A 24,835-nucleotide genomic window follows, 5' to 3' on the forward strand; every position below is an offset into this window, starting at 1 on the left:
ACATAGCATCTTGGTATGAAATCCTATAATTTCTGTTCAGTCTTAAATAAAGTGAGTACAGGCCTTTGTATTGATTTTAATAATGCAGTTTGTAAAAAGTTACACAGACATACATCTCTAAAAGCTTTCACACAAACCTGGAAACACTTCAGCACATATAGCAAGTAGTCTTCAAAGTGATTTCTGAAAGGTGTTTGTTCCAGACAGTAACTTTGGCCTTGCTTTGAGAAACAAAAACAAATATGCATCTTTTTTGCTTGTGACTCCTTCTACCTTCTACTTTTCCTACAACAATCATCCATGAGAACATATTCCAAATAGGAACATTCAAGTTGTGTTAAGTGCCCAGGAAGTCCTGTGTGGTTATGAGAGCTGCCACCAAATGACATGCTTTCATATCTTGCAGTCAAAGGCAATTCCCAGTCAGGCAGAAGCACTCCAGTATGGATGATAAATCAAGTGTTTCGAAACCATCTGACAGTAATGTTTAATACAACCAAGATACCATCAAAAAACAACTTTATTGATGAAACAGTGATTAAAAGCAGTACTATAGAACAACTAAATGTAGGGCAAAGACACTTCAAAGACTACAGGGTGAACTAGATATTAAATTCATTTCTGAGAAGCTATACAGAAAGGGGAGTGGGCAGTTATGACAGCTTATTTTCTCTGGCAAACTTCTCAGACAGTAGTTCACCTAACAGTTTTAGGATACCTATGCACTGACGCAACATTCTTTAGCAAGTCCCATAGAAATGTCTACAATTGCTGCTCATGCTTACATTTGAAAGAAATAAGTTAATTTCCCTTCTATAATACATGAGATTTGTCCTCTATGAAATCAGAGGAAGTTGTCCAAGACGAAGGTTTCTCCCAGTGCTGCTAAGAATTCATAAAGACGTTTTTGGAAACCAGTGTCAAACTTGTCACTTATTTCCTCTCTGAACTCCCTCAGCAGAGGCACTGTGGACTTACCATCTGCATTCAAAAATCGCTCAAGAAGTTTATGCCAGAAATCACCACCAACAGTCCTAAAACAAAGTAATTTTCAATTAAACAGTAGGCACTGATGTTTGTCAATATTTCCACTTATATTCAGCACTAAATGCCTTGGGAAGACCAATAATAACATTTTCATCCGCATATAAAGGAAAACTAGGAGTGTTGTTAGGTTTATGTGTGGGCCTCTTTCTTTCCCCAGTAGGCTTCTGCATAACTAAACATGCTGTTTCACAGTTCTATCAAAAGCAATGTTTTTCCAGTTAACTCTTCTAGTGTACTTGACCACTATTACCACTCAGAGACACGTCACTTCTAAATGAGTTAGCAAGAGGACTTTTTGCACCAACAAGGTTGACAGATTCCTTTCATGAATAAGGGGCGGATATAACTCTTATACCCCAACTTACAGGCTAAGTTTCCTAGTCAATATTAAAAGAAAGTTCCAAGAAAAAATAAAAAATGGATGGTTTACAGCCAGTTTTTAAACTCCCTTTGGAGTTTAGTTTTTTAACCTCCACCTTCCATCTGTCAGAGTTCTCATACAGAGAGCATTTCAAAGACAATTAATAGTGATAAATCCCATCTCACAGATGTACCCACACAACATGAATAAAAGGGTGACTCATTAAAGTCTAAGGAAACTAGTATCAGAGCCAATACTTTGTTCTTCAGTCTTGCACTAAAGACCATAGACTGTGCTGTTTCTGATTACTGAAGTACTTTTCCCCTTTAAGCCAGGAGTTATGCTGGCTTTTGAACAAATTATCTACCTCTGCTTTATGTAAGTGACTCACAAAACAGCAGCAGCCATAGTCTCATCTCAGAGAGAATCTGACCTGTACTATTACAGTAATAACTCTAACATTTTTCTAAGATAATGAAGCCATACAGAACCCAATAAAAAATACACAAGACCACTTCCTTCACAGCAAGTAAGGGGGAATAGCAGAGGATGTTACATGTCGGTAAAGATGTCTAAGGAGTTAGAGTGACAAAAATAGTCCTAAAATTTTAAACAGTTTCTGTATGATAGCCCTTATCAGCCTGCACAGATGAAGTTTCCTAAAATAACATGGTGAAAATAGAAAAACTAAAAAAAATACTTCTGGAACTGAACAGTTTCCGTCAGTAACATGCTAAAACTCCCTATGTTAAAAAAAAAAGATTAAATTCAACCTTATAGTAAGGCTCAAAGATCAAAATAGAAACTCAACCAAAATTCACATTCTACCTTTCCAGAAGTCTTCACTATACTGTTCAACTCAAGTGCTTTGCATTCATTCTGTCAGCTCTTAAGGTGGCATTGAGTGCCACTGGGTCTCCAAGGCCATTTTTGTGCTTTGCCTTGCAATTCTCAGCTTGCAAGGATAGAGCACAAGATTAAGTAATATCCATCAAATGGGAAGTACTTTAATTGGGCAGACCCTTCTGGTGGATGAAGACTCCCTGCAGCTGTAAACCAGCTTGTCAAAGATGACTTGAGAACTTATTGAAAGCTTCAAATTGACTGGAGGAAGAGTCATTAGCTGTTAGTAAGAACCAGACACACCAACAGATGTAAGTGTGAATGCAGAACTTTGCCAAGCAAAAAAAAAATCAGTGCAGATTCCTAATTCCTGCATAATGAAGTACACCATTTACACTGTTGGTAGAACGCTTAAGGATAACATGTTTGTATAGGTGTTTTAGTTACACATTTGTTGGAATTCTTGATATTGAAAAAATTAGTAAAAGAAGAATGATAGGCACAATCACATTTTCGGCAGCAAAATAAGAAACAGGACTGAAAATAAGTTCTTTATTTGTACTTACAACTCCAGAGAAAAAGTCATAAACCAATGTACCCAAGTGTGAAGAGAGCCATTACAGCCTGGGTTCAGCTATACAAAGCACATGTCCAGGCTTCACCTTCTTCGTTAAGTCTCCTCTAACTCCTCACAGCTCTCAGTGATAACTGCTCTTCTACCCAAGTCTCCCTCCGAATTCTGCCTCTACTTTGAGCCCTTCCTTCAATCCAATGGCCCCAGTTTTGACCCAAATACCTTTCCAACTGACTCCTTCTCTCCAAACTCCCCATAATGGTCAGTCCTATCCTTCCAAACTCAGACTTTCTATACCTGATACTTACATCCTGTTTCCATCAATGATTTAACTGATGGGGAAAGTTTGGAAGGAGAGGAATGTTCCAGTATTTCTGGAACTAAGGTGATATAAAATACATATTTACTGCCAACCTATATATAATTGATATTCATCTCCTCAGAGGTGAATTGCTCTTGGTGATTTTGTTCTTCTCATCTAGTCCTGTAAGTTGATCCTCTTAAAAAAAAAAGAAGCAACCAGGTACAATATGAAGTATATAGTAAGTACCCAGCAGAAGTCTGCTGTAGCTGCGTAACTACTGGTATCATTCTATAACAATATGTAAAAAACAGATATATGCAGAGTAAGAGGAGGAAGGAATCTTTCCTCCTCCCTATAACCCAGCTTAAGATGAATTTTTTTTTTCTAATGGTTGAACACAACAAAGATGTATAAGTAATGTAGGTTGCTAGGGAACTGGACAAATCCCAGATCTGTAGTATGTTTTCTTAAAGCAATAGTTACAGAAGTGCATCTACACACCAAGTATAGCTAATATACCATGACCCTGAATGCAGATAGCTGTCAAGCAACTTCTGCTATGAGCAGAGAGCTCTACAAAATCCTTATGAAATGCTAAGGCAGAAAAATTCTATAGGATATGACTAATGAAATGAACAAATCTTTAGTTTAAGAACAAAGTGTAGATGAAGGCAGAATAGTGTTATAGCCCCAGCCCTAGCATGTGGCTAAATGGGGACCCTATAAATTAATAACTGAGAACAAACACCAACTTCCAAAGAAGCGGTTGCCTGTGCAGCTTAAATTATCAATGCACAAGAAGGAAAAATAATTAAAAATTATACTGCTTCCACAGCTGTTACAGACAGAACCCTAGTGTCAGTGTCTTAGTAAGCCTTCCATAGATCCTGGAATTAAAAGAGCAGAAAATCCAAGTAATCACCACTTCTAAAGCAAAAGCTCATGGAATTTTCTTACCACTCACCCACTTATAAACATCTCCAAGCTTTGTCTACCAAGTCAAAAGAGATACTAAGACAGTCTGGTCTGAAAGGAAAGCAAGACCAAAAAACAACAACAAAGTCGATCACATCATTGTAACTAGCCTGTATTCAGCTTAAAACTGTCTCCTACATAACTCTAAGGCTTCCGGTAGTAAGTCTAGCAGTACTGGTACTAAGACTAGTAGTTTCAAAAATTAGGCCCCCACAGAACTTCCACTTCTGACAGCTACAACACGAAGAGCTAGGTTTTAAGCTTTGAAAATAGTAACACTAGAAATGAAGGACTAAAGAAAGTGAAGGAAATTGGAAGAAATCTATTACTTCCCAGTAGCCTTCTCTGAAAAAGGACTTACTCTGATACATTTTGGCTGATTTTCCAGATGGAATTCTCTTGATAGACCTCGATGTGATCACCAAACAGCATCAAATGGACTATATCTGCAATGCCAACCAAGTCTACCTGCAGTCATAACAAACATTAGAAAGTTCAATTTCTGTTGATTTCTACAGTCCACCACAGATTTCTAATGTTGGTGCTTTTACATATTTAAGTCTGTATTTGTCTTTGCATCAGGATCTTCAGAAGATGCTAAGCAAGACAACTTCAAAATAGAATTCTAGTCTTCCTCTACACTCCTAAATAAATACAGTAGTCACAGGCACCCAGCAATTCCGGAACAATGCTGCTAACCCCTTCAGTTAACGCCAAAGATGTAAAGCAGACGAGAAATTCTCAGTATTTTCCATAGATTCCATAAAATATAACAAACCAAGATTTTGAAAAGGAAACAAACTAACATATCCTGCCAAACAGACTTACCTGATAAGGAAGGGAACTTTTTGCCAGAAGCTGTTGTCCATGAGGAGTCTGAGATATTGGAAAACTATTGGGCAAGCTTACTTGAGACTGCAATCTCAAATCCACACTGTGAGAGAAATCCACTACCTTCAGAGCTCTTGTCATCTTATCATAACCAAATGGGTCACAGATACTGAGTAGAGAAAACAAATGAAGCATAAAACAGACCAACACATACTTAAAAACAACAAACTCAAGAAGCAAGTCTTAGCTACATCAATGCTCCCCTCTGATGGCTAGCTTAAGAACTACTACTGAAAGGTCTTCCCCTGAAAGGGGAACCAGCTGGCAGCTTGAAGCTTACAGATGATACCTGCATCTCCAGAATAGCAATAAGAAACTCTAAATGGTTAAAGACATTGTTTTGATATTCATCAGTTATCTGAAACACAGTTGGTAGAACAGAAAAACAACAATGTCTAGTACTTCTCCCTCTCTTTCAAGATATCAAAATAAAAGAAAGAATTAAGAATTAATCATACTTCATTAAACCTTCCCTAGTCCACACACCAGTGAGGACAAACCTAAATGGTAGAAGCGAGTACTTGTATAAATGACACCTGCCAAGTCAACAATATAACCAGATCACACTTCTCACTACTATTCTTAATATTTGCATGCTATAAGCATACTTCATAATTTTGACTTCATTTACGTTATACACCTGTCCTAGGATAATTTTCTCCTATGACACCAAAACCTATCATCATCCTTACTTTTTGGCAGCTAAGATTGGGTTTGCATTTTCCACAGAGAAATCATAATAAACCTACCAGCAGATAGCCAAGTCCATCACACCACTGTTTCATCAGTGATTTTCAAAATGGGGTGCATGCACCCCAGAAAGTGTGCAAGACAATCCATTGGGGTGTGTGAAGAACATGTATACTACTAACATACTAATAACATATAAACAAGTATACATATATTGGAAGTGCCTTCCCCCTTTTTTTCCCCTGATAGGGTTGCACAAGCAAGTTTAGAGACTGTTAGATGCCTGGAGGTTGAGAGTTAGTTTAAAGTCAATAGCTATTTTTAATTTATCAGCAATGACTAAGAACTGCTTCAGTGAATTTATTCTAATGTAATTATATTTGAATCATTAGATATTCTTTAAGTTACTATCTTCCCACACTCCATTCATAGATCACATTCCAAGGGATATATGACTTTTTAAACTTAATATAAGAATTAATATAGGAATAAGTTTAAAGCAGAAAGCTAGATCTGTACGTACATTAAGTTACAAGCTGGACTACAGTGGAAGCTAAGCAACACATTTAAGAGTGCCTGGGTATTCCCATCTGTCCTTTGTTTTCTAATTTTGTGTTTTCCAGATATGCAAGACCAAAGACAAGTTATTCACCAGTATCCAGTTAATTGTACAGAATTTCAGTAAAGGAGAAATTTGGGAACAGGGACAATAGCGAAACCTTTTTATTTAGTATCACAGACATTCTACAGCATCACTATATATTACTGGGGGGGGGGGTGCACGGGCAGAAGGTTGACTCCTAAACTATGCGTTTTCACTGTTTTTGGAATTTTGCAGCCTAAAAAAACTGAACTATGATATCAGTTCCCTATCTAAAAGGGATAAATTACAAAGAGTTATAGCTGAAACCAAGTATTACATATCCTCTCAGATCCATACAAAGAAACTAACCTGTCTCCCAGAAAGAGCACCTCTGGCCTGAGATCTCCATGGACAATTTCTGCTTTGTGGAGCTTCTCAACCACGCTCAGGAGATCGTGAACAACCAGCAGGATAACTTCCTTTGTGATAGACTTGCAGCCACGAATAAGATCCTGAAAACAAGGAATAAACATGCATCTGTATGCCAGATTAAGTGAAATATTTATAGCTCACCTTTTTTCCCCCCCCTACTTAACTGTACAGAGATAACGGTCCTACCCTAAATTTAGTGTAATCAGATTTTGCCCACGAACCATCCAGCCAGAATTAAAATAACCATTATTCAGAAATGGACAAAAACATGAGGAAAAATTGAACTTAAGACTGAAATGACTATTTGATTTATACCCTACTTAATTTATACACAACAACCCAAAATGCACTTACCAGACTTTATTTTAAATGTAAATCCTTCAACAAGTCACTGAGTGCTATGACCTTTCTATAGCAGACAGAACTCATTGAAAGATGCCAAGTTAAACAACGCAGAGTTTTAGATGTAAGCCTTATTGTGAAATAGCGCATGGTTCTGGGCTCAGGTTGTTTATCACTCATGAATAAAGTTTAAAAAAAATGGGTTTGTTTCAGAGAAGCACATGATCTATAAATGAGAAACCAGCTCTAAGGCTGTAACAGATGGCCTTAATTTGTATGTAGATAAAACAAAAAAGAGGATTTAGATTGCAGGAATAAACACATGAAACTATCTTCAGCAATGACCAAAACTCACTAACAAGTACCTATGGAAGAGTTCATGTCTTTTGCAATTGTACTTTGGTTATCTGTACTGACCCCAAGCGTAAAACGATTTACATCCCTGTGCAGAATCACACAGCCATCCTGGTAGAAGAAACAGCTGCGGTTTTCACTGAAGCTTTGGTCAAAGTCAGTATTCAAACGCTCCTGTAATTGAAGTGTGATATAAAAGTCCCAAGGCACAGGCTGAGAATACACCTACAAGAGAATGCATAAGAACATTTATTTTTGGAATAAAGCAAAAATTGCTCATCTTCACATTCTTCTCATCTTTTTTAATTCCCAGTTTAGCAAGGAACATTTGCCGCAGTTAAAAAATTTTAATCTATATCAGCAATTAGAAAAAGGACATGGGATAGCAAACTTCATGCATGGAATTCCAGAAGTCATGGCCAAGTTCACTTACAATGTAAGTTATATCTCATAGGAGCTTTATACATGAGCTGCAAAATGTTAAAACATCATCTATGTTACCTTTATTACAAATCCCTTTGCATCCAACTGGGTAAAGTTAGCTAGAATGGCAAAAAACATCTTGTATTCTTCACTGGTCCAATATTCCCATTTGATAGAGTAAGTCTCATCTCCTGTTATGAAAGTTTACATTCATGAGCTGTGACAGCAAATGTGCGTCCAAGACTGTTCACGTTATTCCCCCTCTACACCACATAAAACTGGTATGCATGAATATGAAGTATATTTCAAACCAATTAGAACATCAATAGATCCCTTGCACTCCCCAGGGTGTCTGGAATACCTACCTAGCTCAATGTCTTTCTCAAACTCCATGACAGGCACAGACCCAGCCTCCAAATGAAAATCTGGAGAAGCAGTCAAAGATTCTGGCATGGGATCTAAAAGCTTTTTATGCTGTTCAGCACTCCACAAGAGTGGAGTTACATCACCTAGGAAGACAAGTAATAGAAACAGATGAGCTCAATATAGGTGTTGAGTCTCTGAAACGATTGTATCTGTCAAGAAGAAAGTAACCTAGATATTGGAAGCCTTTAATTTAGCTTTCCATCTGCATACAGATTCACTGCATCACCTTTCAGCAAGTCCATTAGTCTCTTCCCAATAGTTTCTTGTTCTATGAAGTGAACATAACTCTATAAGGCAGTTTCAAAAGCGAGTGCATCTCATCATGAGATTCGTGACACTACTGTAGTGTATTGTAAGATGTGCCTTTCACAAGAGACAAAGCTATGAATTAGATGATGTACATCTATCTGCTCAGCAACAGCAGAATCCAAAACCATTACTTCGTGAATTAGCTTTCCTTTTTTAAAATCTAAATCTGGAGTAAGTGATCAGTTTGTGGTTTTTGAAGTGATGGGCTTAATTAAAATTAACTTCTTTGAATATAGCAGGGTTTTTATTTAGGAAAGAACAAATTGGACTCCAACTCTGCTGCTCTCTACAATAAGGATTTAATGGCTTTCACCTCATGAAAACATACAAGAAAATTACATGTAGGTCTGGGTTGTTTTTCTGCATAACAGAAGACACCATTCAGTGGATGAGATCATCTATCCCAAACCAAGGTAGCCTGAATAGCGTTGGTCTCCAATACCAGGCAGAGTAAAACACATCAAAACTAGAAGGCTTCTGCCAACTTCCTATCCCAAATACTAAAATGGTGTCACCCATTACTAATTATAATCTTTCACAGCACAGAAATAAGAAACGGAGTGTTATTACCTACTACTGTACTTATTTAAAAGCATTGTATTTAGTACAAGTCAGTCCATGGAAGCAGATCCAGGAAATATTGTACTTTATAGGCTAAACACATGTTCTAATATATCACTGTAAATTTCATAGTTCTATGAAATTTAAGAATAATAAACTGTCAGATGCCTGAAGTAATTTTTCCTGCTATGCAGCATTAAGTATTACTTATTACTACATCCAGGTTGATAACTGCACTTCAAGGGAGATGTGCAGAAAAGAAGGAAGGAAGAAAGAGTGATAGGTGATAAGTGATAGAAAAAAGGACCGTTAGAGCAACTGAACAAATGCCTTCTCTTTCTGAAAAGGAAAGATCCTGCATCCTTCTCCAAACAGTAGCGAATATGAAAAAGTGTAGGATCTAGTTGAATTGCCAGCTATGTTTACAGCACTCTTCTCCTAGTGTTCTCCTAATTTTACTTTGATTCCAGTTCCTGAGTTCCTGATCATGCTTCATCATAAAACACGAGTGGTACAGACTTCTTAAATAATGTAGTCTAGTCACACAACAACATATTGTTCCCTAAAATAGACACACTGAGAATTTTCAGATACACAAGTCTGATTAAAATGTCAAACTGAAATCAAAGGAGACAAAAGAGGTTAAACACCTTGAAAACTCATTCAATACAAACTTAATTGTACTGGCCACGTTTTGAAGGCGGTGACCATTCCTGTATTAATTGTAACAAAGATCTATAACAGAAAAACAAAATTTCTTTCTTCCTAGCAAATACTTAACTATGAAAGGATCAGTTTTGTTTTTCTTCAATAGGAAAAAAAATACTGCAAAGACATGCTGATGTTTACAGGAGATTTAGAGTGCAAATTTGAAACTACAAGTATGAAATTTTCTCTAAACTTAAAATTGATTGGCCTTTTTCAATGTGGCAATTACTGGCCTATCAAGAGAACACAGTGTGATGACAGAAGAAAAAGTCAAAACAAAGCTGTCTTTAAGTATTCTCCCTACCATCCAGACAGAATTCTTCACTTCTGAATTTAACCTCAACTCCCACACATTCTCTGCAATAATAGCTTAATAAAACTTCTCTATCACCTTAAAGAAACCGTCCATTAAATATTTGTCTTCTAGATACTGACAAGCACCCTATACTACATACCTCAAGTTGCAATGCTATATAGTACAGAAAAATGACAAGTTCAGTCACAAGACAGAGTAGTGGTAAATACACAGCAAACAGAGTAAAACATAAGATACACAGAAGCACTACAGAGTAACTACAAGGTAGTAACAGCTGCAAATTATTTGTTCAAAGTGAAATTCAGTTTAGTACTAACCAGTAATGTTTTCACTGATACCTCCAGAATCAGTAATTGTTTCAGCAGGCAAAGTCTGAGCAAGTTCCAGTTTCTCAGGGATGTGCAGGTATTTAATTGTGGATATTTGTGTAACAGAAGAAAGAGAAGATCCTGAGGAGACAGAAGAACCTGATGAACGAGTATCTTCCAGGCTTGCTTCCATGATTGGACTGTGAATAAAGACATCATCTATTCAGACTTCCAGAAAATGCAGGGTATGACCAGTGAAAGGATACTGTGCACTCCTAGACTTTTTTAAAAAAAAAAGCCCTTTCCTATCCTTCCTGGAAAGTGGACAGTTGTGTTGCAGCCTCATTTTAGTTTCAATGAGTTCACACTCAGAATCTTAATCTACAGATGACTTCTCTTCCATTAAATACAACTGCTACAGTGGAAGAGAATGCCAAACATTTTCTACTACCTTATTCTGGCAGCAGACCAACAATGCTTTTAAAACAGTGGAGAGCGGTGGGGGAAAGAAAAATCACTCTTGATTTTCCTTCGTAACTATAATCAGCATGTCTTCCCAGGGAACTTACTAAACACACACCTTCAGGTTGTTGTACATGTTTACACACTAACAGCTAGCAAATCAAACTCAGTTCTGAATTAAGAAAATACCACTGTAAAGGAAAAAAGCATCTACTGTATAGTAAGAAGCAGGTTTTTTTTTTTTTTGCCTTTTTTCCTTCTCTGCAGCTTTTCTCCTCTGTAGAAGTCTAAGCCATAATCATCAGATCCATTTTATATACTGAAATGACTACAGAAACGAGTATAAAAAAACGATGATTCTGCTTTTATTCTCTTGTTACAAAGTCAGAATAAGCTTATGAATTTCTTTACAAATTAATTGGTAGAAAAAGCATGAAGTTAAGTCTTACAACAGAAATGAAGATTGAGCTTGCTATTACTTCTTAAATCTGCTCAAGGCAAAATGGATCCTGATCTAGAGAAAGCATTTGTTACACTCTGATCTCTTCAGAAAATTGTTTTTTCAGAAACAGTAGTAAAACTGCAACCAAAGAGACAAGAAAACGGGTTTAAGATGCAGTGCTGTTAATTACCTCAGTTTATTTACACAAAGAGCTTCATTGTATGTCCCCTCACAAACTGGTGTTTTTTGATTCAGAGGTGCACTCTTCAATTCTGGACAGTCTTCCTTCAGAACACTCTGTGAATAAGCAGGATCTGGGATTCTCTGAGCTACCACCCCGTGAAAGGGAGTTGAGGCAAGATGGGCAGCCCTAACAAAGTCACATGTGTCTTCTGGGTTGGCACAAAGGGTTTTGTTCTTGTAGGAGCCTGTCACAATTGCATCTTCAGTCAAAGGCTCAATTCCATTCAGCTCATCCTGAAACAGATAGGGAAAGACAGTGAAAAGGCTGTAGATTGTGTCAAACGACTTATTTTTAACTGAAAAGCTATCTTCTACCTCTCCCCTTTTTCCTGTTAGGGAATTCAAAAGTTCTGCCAAGATGTGCTTCAAACATAGACTCCTTCCACAAACACGAAGTATGTATAACACGTCATACAAGCAATTACTAAGTATGTCATATTAAAAAAAATTGAAGATGACTTAAGTTTATCTGCAAGTATAACAATAAAATTTAGTCACTGAATTTTTAAACTGGAATAATTATCTCCCATAATAATGTTCTCTCTGCTGTCTTCAATCCTGTTATACTTCATGTGACTCTTTTAGTCATTCCAGTCCAACAGGTATCCATCACCTAATCAGTATGAAGAACACTCCTTCCTTCCATTTCTTCCACCCCACCACCTTCTAACTTGGCTCTGACATCCACACTTTGCATACTCCACTTACATCACTCATTCCAATTGATTAACTGAACCCTAACTATAATTGCATTTTTCTCCCCTCAAAAAAGCCTATCATTGTTTACATTCTAGAGTGTTGCAGAGCTGTCAGGCATTGCCAAAGACTACTTGGTATCTAACGCCCTAGAAGTACCTCTCAGTTCAGTTATAATTGCATTATTCAAGTGTTGATTGGTCAGGACTCCTACATACAGGCATGGGATCAAGACAGCCTAGGAAATGAGTGCGGAGATTTAAAGGAGTCATACAGGTGACAGAAGTGTTAGGCATTGAAGTAAAAGCTGCACTTTGCAGATATCCAGACTGACTGTGGAACCAAACTCAGTATGATGCTTACCATGAATTATTTAACCCTAACTATTCCATATTGTAGCTGTACAAAAAATCCTTCTCAGCTCGGAATAAAATCCTCTAACTCTTTAGAGCACCAGCCTAAAGGTCTACTGCAGCATGCAGTAACTAAATCCTTTGAGACAACAGCTAGCACCTCTACTGAAAGCTTTACAAGTATCTGCAAGACTCCCATACAGAGACATCAGATCAAGACAGCTTAGGAAGCCAGTGCAGAGATTTAGAGGAGTCTCATATGTGGCTCTTTAGGTAACAGGAGCTGAAATGTTTGTTTGGATGCGTGGCAAGAAAGTGGATGGAACAGGATGCAGTGTTTAAGAGTTAGACCCAATCACACAAGCTTTTTCAAATTTTGGAGTGAAGAATCCTGACCACTAATCCATTGCTTACAATGTGGAAGACTCTTTACCACTATCTCCATATTAGTCAGGTTAAAGCCTAATAAAAACATTAATTCCAGTGCAATATTAACTGATTCTATAAACATCACACAATTCAAGTATTGGCATGCCAGACAGAAGCTTAGATCTCACGTCAGTTCAGCCTATCTCACTCAGTTCAACAGTAGGACATTCTTTTTTGATTTCTCCTTGACAGGAAATTGTTTCCTTTAAACTTTTTCCTTACACAGGCTTCTGGTGGTATGTTTTCCTTCGCAGTGGCAGATTCTGAAGGTTTACGAACAGCGAGAGGGCGCCGGGCACTTTTCTTTGTATGATCTGTAGAACAACTAAGATAAGAGTTATACGTCATTAAATATTTATTAGAGTAGCTTCCAATCTTCAACAACTTCCTCTCAAGAGTTTAATCCACTCAACATTTCAATCTACCATTTTCTACTACAGAACTACCAACAGACTGCAATATATACTGCTCTCCTGAAAAAGGAAAGCTTATATAACACCCTGAATAGCTCTAAACCTATGAGGAACAACAGCACAATTTCTTGTCATCATGGACATCCCAAGCAGAGTAATGAAAGGAAAAAAAACACAAATATAAAAACCCATATCTGTTCAAGGAGGAGACTAATTCAGCTGATAAAGTAGTTTGAAATTTTGGTTTTTCCTTCTCCCTCTAAAACCTACGCCTTGAGTAATTCTACCTTATATTCTGGTTTGCTGAAGTAGATGATTCATCAAATATGGAGAAAGACATACACGGATCCGTTGATGGAAGGAAAACTACATCTAGAGAGAAAAAACAAGAGGCTCTATTATATCAACAGTTTTTCTACAACATATCAAATGCTACTTAAAACTTCTAATACTTAAAAAATACTAGTCCTGACAGGAAGTTAGAGCTGACAATTAAAGAAATTTTAGAAAACAAGCTTGGTTTTGTCATGTTAAACATCCACACTTTTACAACATTAACCAACTTGTTTTCTAGCATACACCTTTGAATTTTTCTCTTCTCCCAAGGCTGGCCTTATCCCTCTGCTCCTCCTGTTCATCCTCAGTCTAAAAACACACTTCCTCTGTGTATCTGGGCATACATCAAGAGACTGGATAACCTCTGCTAACAGCAACAGTAGTCAGTTACATTCAAAAGTAAGTTTCCTTCAGCACATAGCGCATATCCATACCAACAAAACTGGATATGTAATTTATAATCATATCCTTCTACCAAATCCTCAGAGGGAAAAATAATTGACTTAAGACATTATCAATCTTAACATGAGTTTTATGTATGCAGTCTTACTAGAATCTGCAAAAGAGTATAAAAGCAGAAGAAAGTCTTCAGCTGTTAAAAGAGAAAAAACTTATCTTCTTCCTGAAAGACTCTTGAAATTATGAGAGTTCTCAGAAACTCAGGTGCTCAGTCTTTTGTTTAATATACTTAAACGTGCTGGACACTATCACAGTTTCTCATTTTCATTCCACTAACCCATATAGGCTATTGTTTTTAGTTTGTTGCAGTTTTGCTATTCATGTAACAGAACACTTTCCATCAATGCAGCTTTCTCATTACCACTAAAAAATTTAAATCCTTACCTTCGGAACAAGATGGTTTGTGCAGCTTAATATCTTCTGAGGGCTGGTATTCACTGTAAACAAGATACAAGCTTCTATTTTATACACTCACAAAATATAAGTAAACTTCATAAAAAGGGCAAGCCAAGTTGACCTATGCTATCCATAAAAAAATTAAGATTATTATTCTCAAACAAATTTATCTTCACGCAATTTCTGTTCAGATTCTGGTTACAGGCTGATGCCTAGAGTTACCTCCACTCTTTCTGTGAAAACATAAGTAATGTAGAATGCTGTTTAAGTAATTGTACCCGTAGGTTCTCATTGCCGAGAAAAAAAATCCTTTATTACCTTTCCAAGTGAGGCTCTTTCACCCCAAGTTCTGTTGCACTCGAAAAATTAAGTTCTTGTTGTCCCAGAGATGGAAAAGGCTTTGTTATCTCTGTTGGCTGTAGGAACAAAGACATATTTTGGTTCTACAGGAATGGAATGGAATCACAAACCATACAAGAAGATTCCAGGAACAGTATGATAATCCCCATGTGGGTCATGAGAACCCTGATGGATTAATGATTGTCTTTGTACATTTTTATTGTACTCAATAAGTTGCATGATAGAGTCCATTCTTATGCTTAGTCCAGTTAAAGTGCATAGATTTTACTCTTTGCAACCCTGTAATTTTCATAGGAACTTTTAAATACACTGCAACTATTAAAGACGTGTTGTTAGAAACAGTTACATAGTTTACACCAAATCCAGAGCACTTTGCATTTCATCATTTAAAAAAATTTATCCTTAAGTCTTTGTTCTGGAAATGAGGTCTGGGAGTACTGGGGGTGTTGGGGGCAGTGAGTAAGAGAAAATAGAAATACTCTATTAGCCCAATGGATATAGTAGAGAAAAGGAAAAGCTTTAAAGTAATTAACTTTTACTTGTTACCTACAACCTGTAGGAAAATTGGGGTTTAAGAACTTCTGCAAACATAAGAACAGGTTGGGTGATATATTTTTTTTGCTTAAAAACAAAAATACAACTCTAATTAAACACTACCAAGAGAACAAACTATATTTGCTTCAAAGATACTTTGATCAAGACTGCTCTGCATATAAAAAAATAATACATGATTGAGCATACTATCTATAAGACTTGGAGACAAATCTCAGATATGGCTTGCGTACTGATTCTAGCTGGGTAGAGTTAATTTTAGTCATAGCAGATTCTGTGGTGCTATGTTTTGGATCTGTGAAATTAGGTAGTACTTCCCATCTTCTGGTGGGAAGTAGTGAACTCCTTATTTTGCTTTTGCCTATTAAATTGTTTGTATCTCAACCCACAAGTTCTCCCCAGTTTTAACCTTGTGAATCTTTCTTCCATCCCACTGTGGGGAGCGAGAAAGTGGCTGTGCTGCCTACAGGAGTTTAACACAACACTTTGCCACCTTTTCACTCCTTTCCCTAGTTCCAGTTTCTTCTATCTTCTTTTGCACTACAACTTCTCTATATAAAAGGAAACTGCATGTAAATAGCCTGAAAGAGCAATTCAATCTCAAGTACTTAGTATAACTTCCCTTTATAAAAAAAGGAAAGAAGAAAGCTTATACCTGAGCATAAGGCATCTTGTCAGATTTTACATAGCAGCAATACTTGTAAAATTAAGTTAGACTACAAGACTTGAAGTCTTTGATTACACCCTTATACTGGAAGGAGATTTAAGAAATATTTCTGAACTTTCTTTTACTGGGTGACACTTAATGTACATGATACAACAGACTGAGGTATCCTTTCAAAAAAAGGAAAGCCAAACATAAGATATTGTTCCTCTGGTACTTGTAAATAGTAGCTATTCGTAGGAGTTCAGGTAAACAAGGAGGACAATACCTGTTCACATGATTGTTGCTGCTGCTTGTCATCTTCTTTCTCCTTTAATTTCTTCTCCAGTGCCTCAATTTTCCTTTGTATTTCCTCCTTCTTCTGCATTATGGCCTGCAACTCCTCTAAGGAAGAAGAGCTTACATGGCACAATATGTATTTCACACATGATCTGTTATCAAGCCTGAATTCTTTTTAAGGGGCTAAAACCTCTGGTGGTCTTTCCCCATTTCCTGAGTTACACACTAAGCTTTCACCTATGTTGCTTTCTCTATATTTCAGACCCGTTAAGTAATCAATCCACTAGAAAAAAGCAGCTGCAATAATAGAGGTTTCTTCATACTGACAAGAAGTCCAATTTTACTATTCTATCTCAGAAAGGCTTATGTCATCCCATTCTGAAGCATACCTTCAGCTTTCATTTTTGCTTTCTTTCTGTAGACTTCAGCTCGAATCTCTTCCAGTGAGAACTCTTCCACTCCTGCATAAACTTTGTCTTTACAATACATCACCATCTCTTTCTTTTCTTGATTATCCGGATGATGATTTTGCACCCGCCGTAGTGGATCCTCCTCCTTCTGAGGCTTGCGAGCACTTAAAACACTGTTTATGCTGGGTTCAATCTTGCAGGGAGTCCTGAAAACACAAGCAGTTATTACTTGGATTATATGCGCTTCACCAAAACGCTGTAAAGAGATTATAGGCAAGAAAACAGCAAATTTCAGAAACCAGCTGCAGAATAAGTCTACAGACATTCTGTTGTGTTGACAGACAAACAAGAAAAATTGAATGATAGTACATAAAAGGGAAGAATATCAAGTCAGAATACCAAGAATATCAAGTCAGAAAAAAGTGTTAATAAGACCCAGTCAAGAGCAAATAAAGGTCTTATGATACTCTGAATTTTTGTGCATTCTGAAGTGTGATCTGTTTTTTACTTTAGTTCCATCAGTCTGTGTGACCATACAGATGACAAGTCCCCACTCATCCTACAAAACAGAGTTTACCTGACAAAAAAAACAAAACAACAAAAAGAAATGGAAGGACTTAAAAATGAAAGGTCTTGGGCTAGATTGTGCTTGGCATTTTAGATTCAGGGGATAAAAAATGATTTAAGACTTAAGATTTAAGTTTGCTCAAGGAAAATATTCTGCATATTAAGTGACAAAAACATTCTGTATTACAGAAATTAATACGTCTGTGCAGTGAAAGAAGCCAAGAGAGCAGCATGTCAAATCTAATTTTATACCATCACTGATTTTCAGGAGAAAGCCATATAGCTAGAACAGTTTTTATTTACTTAGCATTCTTAAATCATGGTATGCCCTTTGGTCAGAGCTACTTTGCAGTCCACATGCAACATACAAAACCCATAAGGAAGATCTACACTGCCACTTTTCAGTATTCTTTGATTACACATAATTCAAAACCAAGGAAGCAGCCTGTAATATCAAACATTCTTTTCCACCCTTCTGTTCGGGAGAAACTATGCTTTCCATGGCCATCATCAGCCAGCAGAAAAAGAAAGTTAGGCAGCTTTGCAAAATATTACATTTTCCTCTGCTGTAACAAAACAGTGAGCGCTGTACAAGCAGGAAGGTTATTTCAGGCAAAACTGCATACTCCTCCATAACCTATGCAACACTGTTGTCATGGAAACTGACAGCTTGTTTCAGTATAAAACTCTGGATAGATTGAGCACAGAGGAAGAGAGAGGAAAACAGCAGTAAGCCTGTGTCAATCTGGGGATGCTTTCATAGCAAGCAACGTCCTAAGAGAGGTAACTGTGGTTTTGTTTCAATACACCGAGTCAAGCCATTAAACTATTTAACATGTATAAATGTGATACAGCCTCCCCCAAAATGAACACAGCCAAATATTTCCCATACCCTTATGCATCCTCCACTGAAGCCTCTGCCATCAAGCTGAAATACTAAGAGCTTCCAGACTGACAGATTTTTAAATTTTCTTAGATCTAGAAGCTTAATTACCTGGCTAAGTCAGAATATTACAAAGCAGCTTTGATAATTTCAAATGCAGTTCTCATTTCAAACTGAAGACTCACATGACTTGCTGCTGAGCTGATTCTTCCACATATGGGGTGAAACTGGGCAGTGGACAGGACATTTCTATGCCAGAATTTGCACCGCTGTGAGGACGCTGAAAAAGGAAGTGTCAGTGTTAGCAGCCTAAAGATTCATTGTTAGCTTCTCTTTTCTTCCGATAATTGAATCTCCTTTTTCCCCCCCAATATGGGATATTTGGTGGGTTTGTTACTAAGAAGAATTAAACTTGATACTTTTCCCAAGACATAAATTTAAATGACTACCTCCTTTCTGATATGCAGGTAGTTACAGACCAGTCAGTTGGGCACTGGCACATAAAAAAGCAAGACACCACTCCTGCATGTCCTCATCAGAGGACATCATGTTCTTTATTACTCTGAGGGAACGTTGGTCTAGCAGGGTATTCCATTTTCTCCTTGTTTGTTTTCCAGAAATGCTATAGACATTTTTCAGCCAAGACTGTCTCAATCATATAATATTATTGTTTCTGCTGCCCACTAAGAACCTCCAGACTTCTCCATTTTCCTCTCAAGGACCATTCCTTTTTCCTCTCAAGGACCATTCCTACACCACAGAAATCCCTTAACTACTTTTGGAGCCAGTTATTTAAAGAGAGTAAACATAGCATCAACTCTGATATCATTCTGCTCTCATCTACCTACTTGAAATTCCCCTAGATTCCCAAGAATAAAGTGTTATACGGTAGGGATATTTCAAGCTGGTTTTCAATTAGTTTACACTATTGAAACAAACCTTCTGTCATCCTCTTCCATCTACTGGCAAGCTTCTTTGTATTGTTAGGATTAATATTTAACTGGCACAGTTCTTCAGTTCCTTTGATCTTGACTCTTCTGTTTTCATCACTAACACTCCAAACAGACTTGCAGAATGCTGTACATGCCTTCTTTTCATATGCTAGGCAATGAGTTCTTTTTTCATGTACGTATTGTACGTTTGGGTAGGTATTGTATGGTCTCCTCTAGAGGGACCTGGGCAGGCCCGAGAGGTGGGCCTCTGCAAACCTTGTCAAGTTCAACAAGGTCAACTGCAAGGTCCTGCTCCTGGGTCAGGGCAATCCCAAGCACAAATACAGGCTGGGCAGAGAATGGACAGAATTTGTGGGTGCCCCATCCCTGGAGGTGTTCAGGATCAGCTGGGATGGGGCTCTGGGCAACCTGGTCTAGTGGAAGGTGACCCTGCCCATGGCAGGGGGGCTGGAACCAGATGGCCTTTAAAGGTCCCTTCCACCCCAAACCATTCTGTGATGTTAATTTAACTTTTGCTCCCTTTTCTATAGAAATAACTAGTGTCTGGCTTCTCTCCCTTTCTTTGCAGAATGTAGTTCTACCTCATATTCTTAGCCTGGCAAAGTCTTTGGAGGGCAGAAAAACTACCTATTTTTCTGGTTAGCAAGAATTGTAAGTTTGGCTTAGGAAATACGAAGTTTTTAGAAATTATTTTAGCAAGATCAGCTTGTTAAACCTGACCAGGTTACACAGGGCCAGAGAGTCTTTAGGAAGAAACTAGAAAGTTTGGTTGCTACCTATAGAAACAAATGTCAGGAAAGTGAGAAAGAACACGACATTTGTCTCAGTGATCAGACGACATCAACTTACATACACCTTCCTTTTTTTTTTTCCAGTCTACTTTGAGACTCCTTACCCTTCCAGAATTCCAAGGTCCTGCACTTTGTTCATTCTCCTTGGCCCTTGGAACTGGAGGTGCTGCCCATGACTGTGGCATAAGTACAGGAATTTCAGGTCCAGAAGCCAAAGCTGAATTTTCATCAAACACAGCAAAACCTGGATTATTTGAAAGCTGCTGAGAAGTTAGAGTCTGGAGACTTCTGTTTTGGTTTGTGGCTGTAAGTAAGAGATTTATGCAAATTAACCTTTAGCCTACTGTACTCAAATGCAAATTCCACATTGAAAGGGTATAAATTTTCCATTAATATGTGACTTTAGCAACTGAATGTACCTTTAAGTGCATCTCCTACACGACTAATAGGAGCTCTCACTTTTTTCTTCCCCCTGCCTTTTAGATCTGCCAGTGAGCTTCTTTGGGGTTCTTCAGTTCCCAGAAGACCAGTGTCTCTTTCATCAGTAGCTTCCTCAAGCCCCAGTAGTGTCTGCCGAGAAACACGGGTCTGAAACTGCCTGAGGAAAATATTGGAGAAGTCAGCAAAAACTTCACTGTACGAGATATCCACTAAAGCCCACAAAACTGTTCTAAGCCCTTCTCTTAGCTGAAAACATACCTGTGATGGGACTGGAGTTTGTCCAAAGGCTCTGCCTTGCGATTAAGGCCTTCCTGGAATATTAGATCAGCTTTCTTAAAGCTTCCTCTAGCCTCAAGTTCTTCTGCCCACGTGATATAGAGTAGTGCCAATGTTGTACCAATTTCCTGGCTATGCAGGTAACTGTATAGATCCAAGGGCTCGTTACAGCAATTTCCCTGAAACAAAGTATTTCAGTAATTACAAAAGATTCCAACTCAATGTCTGCTCTTTGATACACCCTGCAACACTGCATTGATTTCAATAAAAGTCTTACAGAAGCAGCTGTTAGGCCAGGACATATGATTGTATCACATCATGGTGCACAAAAGAGGAAAGAAACCCAACAGGAGGAGGAAGAGGAATACCTCTGACTCCTTGTATGTATTTGTCATTATTAGCAGCCTCATAAGTCTAGCTTACATGTTCAGAGCCTCAAATTCAAGTTTTTTAGCTAATTCATTGACTGAAATATGCCGTTTTAATACTCCTGAGAATAGTTACTTCATCTCTACATAAAGGACAGTTTATTATTAGTCCAGGGACTGGTAAATCAGCTGAGAAAGCTAGGCTTGGAGAAAGTCCCATTAAGATGACAAGAACAGCAACAACAAAATTTATAGCAAAGCAGAGACAAGCCAAGACCAGAACATATTCAAGTTTTTCTTAAGCATAGGATATGGATACAAGACACGTTAATGAGTGGTAGGACAGATATTACACCTAAAATATATCTTTAAATCGTTTTTATGTTCTTCCAATATACATAAAGAATCAAGCTTCGCTCATTCAAACTAGATTTTCCAAAACAAAGCATATAGAGTATACCACTGTCCAAACTGAATGATCATGAAAAACATCTGAAGATCCTATTCGGAGTGTGAAATGGAATTCCAGAATAAGTAACATGTTTGCAGAGAAAAGTTCTAATATTGCACTTGCTGTACAACATGCTTTTTGACTCAGTTACAAAGAGAAATCAGGTTAACACTGCAAATGACAGGACAAATGCAAGAAAAACTAACGTCCAAGGGATTTTCTAAAAACACTCACAAACTTGAGCCAGAGATTAAGATAGCGGGAATCTTTGTAGTATCTCTTCTCTTCATTGAGTGCTCTCACTGCCCTTTCCAATATTGCTGAGAGATTACTCTCCTTTCCACCTTGGGGGAAGGTTTGCTCTGTCCACTTGATGTACCTAGAAATGGAACATATTCATAGGAAGTCAGTTCTACATAAGATACACAGCTTCTGTTTCAATACAACCTAACAAAAGTTAGAATAAACATTAGGCATAGTATTGAAACAGATGTTACAGATTATTAATAAAAATTATTTGGAGCTTCTCTTTTAATTCATTATTAGATTAGAATAATATTTTTCTAGGCTCTTACAAGAGTATCTAACATTTCAGTGACATAGATTTAACGATTTCATTATTTCTTCTGGAGTGGAAAGAAGCTTACCGGTCCCAGACATCCAATGGATCATCACCCGAATAAAATCGGATCTCTGATTCAAACTCTCTAGAAAAAATAATAATAATAAATATATATAAAATCCATCCAATAAATTGCATGTTTTCTACTCTGTAAACTAAGACCTTTGCTATCACTCATACTTTTTTTTTTTAAGTGTAAACAAAGAAAGGTATTTTGCATATATTTAGACTTGATCTTTTACTGAGACCAGGAGAAGCTAAAATAAACATCCCTTTTGCACTCTTCTTCAAAAGGAAGGCATAAGGAAACATTTATTTAAAAAGAACAGAAATACATTGCAACAACCTTTATGACGGTTGTATTCTTCCAAGAACAACTACTACCCTAAAACCCAGATGGTCTCCCATGTGAGAGACCAACAGAACACTTGTTCTCTTATAAAAAGTTATTACAGATATTAAAAATCTAATTTTTGCATGAAACATCCTTTACCTAAATATATTATTAAAGTACATTATTTGGGTTGGATTACAGAAGACAACGGAAAGTGATGATGATCAGACAACTACAGAACCACACCACAGAGCACAGTGAAGACATCTAAATGGCCATGCTGACAGTCACTATCTTGCCTTGTTCTTCAACTCCCATGCATCATTCCATTCCTACAACACGATGGCTTTGCTCTCAGGCAGCAAAAGAAAAGTCAAGAAAGAAAGCCACTTGGCAGCGTGAGTCAGATAAGAACATTGGCTTGTGCTTAGTAGCAGCTCTCACTTTGCCCTCTAGAACTCCCCACGCGGTCCCTTGTTCAGGGTAGTGATGCACAAGTGATGCACAATGCAATTGCTCACCACCGGATGACCGATGCCCAGCCTATCCCCGAGCAGCCGCCCCCCCCCCCCACCCCGGCTAGCCACCCCTATATATTGTTTAGCATGACGCCATATGGGATGGAATACCCCTTTGGCCAGTTTGGGTCAGCTGTCCTGGGTCTGTCCCCTCCCAGCTCCTGCTGTACCCCTAGCCTACCCGCTGGCAGGACAGCGCGAGAAGCTGAAAAGTCCTTGGCTTAGTGTAAGCACTGCACTGCAACAATTAAAACATCAGTGTGTTACCAACATTCTTCTCATCCTAAATCCAAAACATTGCACCCTACCAGCTACTGGGAGGAAAATTAACTCTATCCTGGCTGAAACCAGGACAATACTTCATTGCAAACCTAAAAATAACCATCTGTGCTGTGCAGCACGCACAAGTACCTAAGCCCTAAGTACCTGTGGCACAGCACTAGCACAGATCTCTCTCTAATCTTCTGTTTTTCTATACTTTTTAAACACTGGTACACATAAAGAAGGTGTAGAAAAGTTGACAAGAAGGCAGGAAGGTAAGGGAAAACAAGGTGTCTAAGATCTTGCTCACTGTTTTTTGAGCTGAACAGCAGTGTGAGTGGAAGCCTCCTGCTGAGCCAGTGCTTCCTGCAAGGTGGACATGACACGGCCCTGCCTGAGGGGCTGCACATTCTCTTTGCTCAGCTCCCACTCATCGTTGCAGTCTTGCGACATGATAGCCTCTCCTCTGAATTCTGCATTAAGAGCAAAAACAATAAAATATTTATACATTAGCTAGGATAGTACCCTGAAAATCAACAGATCTGGCTTTCATCAGCCTACCCAGCACACACTTAGCATAGCCTTCCACACATCGCACAGACCTCACACTTCAGACATTAAGCGCTTCATTCCCCGTCACAGGAATCACACGAAACCAGAGCTAAGCCCTCCTCTACAACCAAGAACCCCAGCCAGGTGATCTAAGGGGGGAAAACACTGAGATTAAGGTGCTTCCGCCCCCACCCCCATTCCGCCCCGTGCTCCCCTCGCCCTCCCAACATCACCGCCCTCCCTGCGGCCGGCGGGCAGCGACCTCCGGCTGGGGGCAGCCCCCCGAGGAGCCGCGCCAGAGGCTCCCTCACGGCAGCGGCCGAGACCTGCCTGAGAGACGATCGCGATGCACCCAGCCCCACACACCCCCGCGCCGCAACGTCCGCACCGGCCCCGCCCCCTTCAAATTCAAACCCCCAACCGCCGCCAGCCTCCTCGCCCATTGGCCGAGGCTCGCCGCGCCCCGCCTGATTGGTTAACGCCCTGAGCCCGTCCTGCCGCGCCGGTGCCTCATGGGAGTTGTAGTTTACAAGACTTCCAGGACAGAGAGAAATGGCTGATTAATTCTCTAATTGAAAACTTCATAATTAATCTCACCTAAAAGGCAGCTGCCACCACAGGGAGCAGTCCTGCGCCCTCCTTTTCCAGCTTCCGCGTATTCCTGGCAGCTCATTTGCTCAGGTCTGTGGCTGACCTGGCTGGCTTTACTGAATTTGCTCAGTTCTCTGTCATAAAAATGGAAAATAATTCCTTTCAGCATGCAACCAGCTATTCGATGGGCTTTGTTGCCACAAAAAAACTTACTTTTCTGCTGTCCCTGACAAACACAATGCAGGGTTTTGAGCTTCCGAGGCTGGCTCCAAGTAACATCTCCTGT

At 38.6% G+C, this 24,835-nt stretch overlaps 1 protein-coding gene across 6 annotated transcripts; it reads right to left on the reverse strand.

The window, feature by feature from the left end:
• Positions 1-502: 502 nt before the first annotated feature.
• BUB1B (BUB1 mitotic checkpoint serine/threonine kinase B) lies at positions 503-24,573 on the reverse strand. 6 transcript variants are annotated; one of them, XM_066997856.1, is made up of 23 exons: positions 24,556-24,573; positions 23,717-23,879; positions 22,319-22,378; positions 21,906-22,050; positions 20,835-21,031; positions 20,555-20,733; positions 20,240-20,439; positions 18,577-18,671; positions 16,921-17,147; positions 16,521-16,636; positions 14,995-15,092; positions 14,665-14,717; positions 13,773-13,857; positions 13,295-13,397; positions 11,542-11,828; positions 10,457-10,647; positions 8,185-8,328; positions 7,898-8,010; positions 7,460-7,621; positions 6,638-6,780; positions 4,933-5,104; positions 4,466-4,572; positions 503-1,034 (listed from the first exon to the last, which is right to left on the reverse strand). In XM_066997856.1, exons 2-23 carry the CDS (start codon positions 23,857-23,859, stop codon positions 845-847), a joined length of 3,210 nt encoding a protein of 1,069 aa, XP_066853957.1. In that variant the 5' UTR covers positions 23,860-23,879; positions 24,556-24,573; the 3' UTR covers positions 503-844. The 6 variants fall into 6 exon arrangements, with proteins under 6 accessions (XP_066853957.1, XP_047920890.2, XP_047920893.2 ...); XM_048064933.2 differs by lacking the exon at positions 24,556-24,573 and adding an exon at positions 24,289-24,387; XM_048064936.2 differs by lacking the exon at positions 24,556-24,573 and adding an exon at positions 24,325-24,342.
• Between the last annotated feature and the right edge of the window lie 262 nt (positions 24,574-24,835).

The sequence above is a fragment of the Anser cygnoides genome, chromosome 5 (genome assembly GCF_040182565.1).
Source record: "Anser cygnoides isolate HZ-2024a breed goose chromosome 5, Taihu_goose_T2T_genome, whole genome shotgun sequence".
NCBI lineage: Eukaryota > Metazoa > Chordata > Aves > Anseriformes > Anatidae > Anser > Anser cygnoides.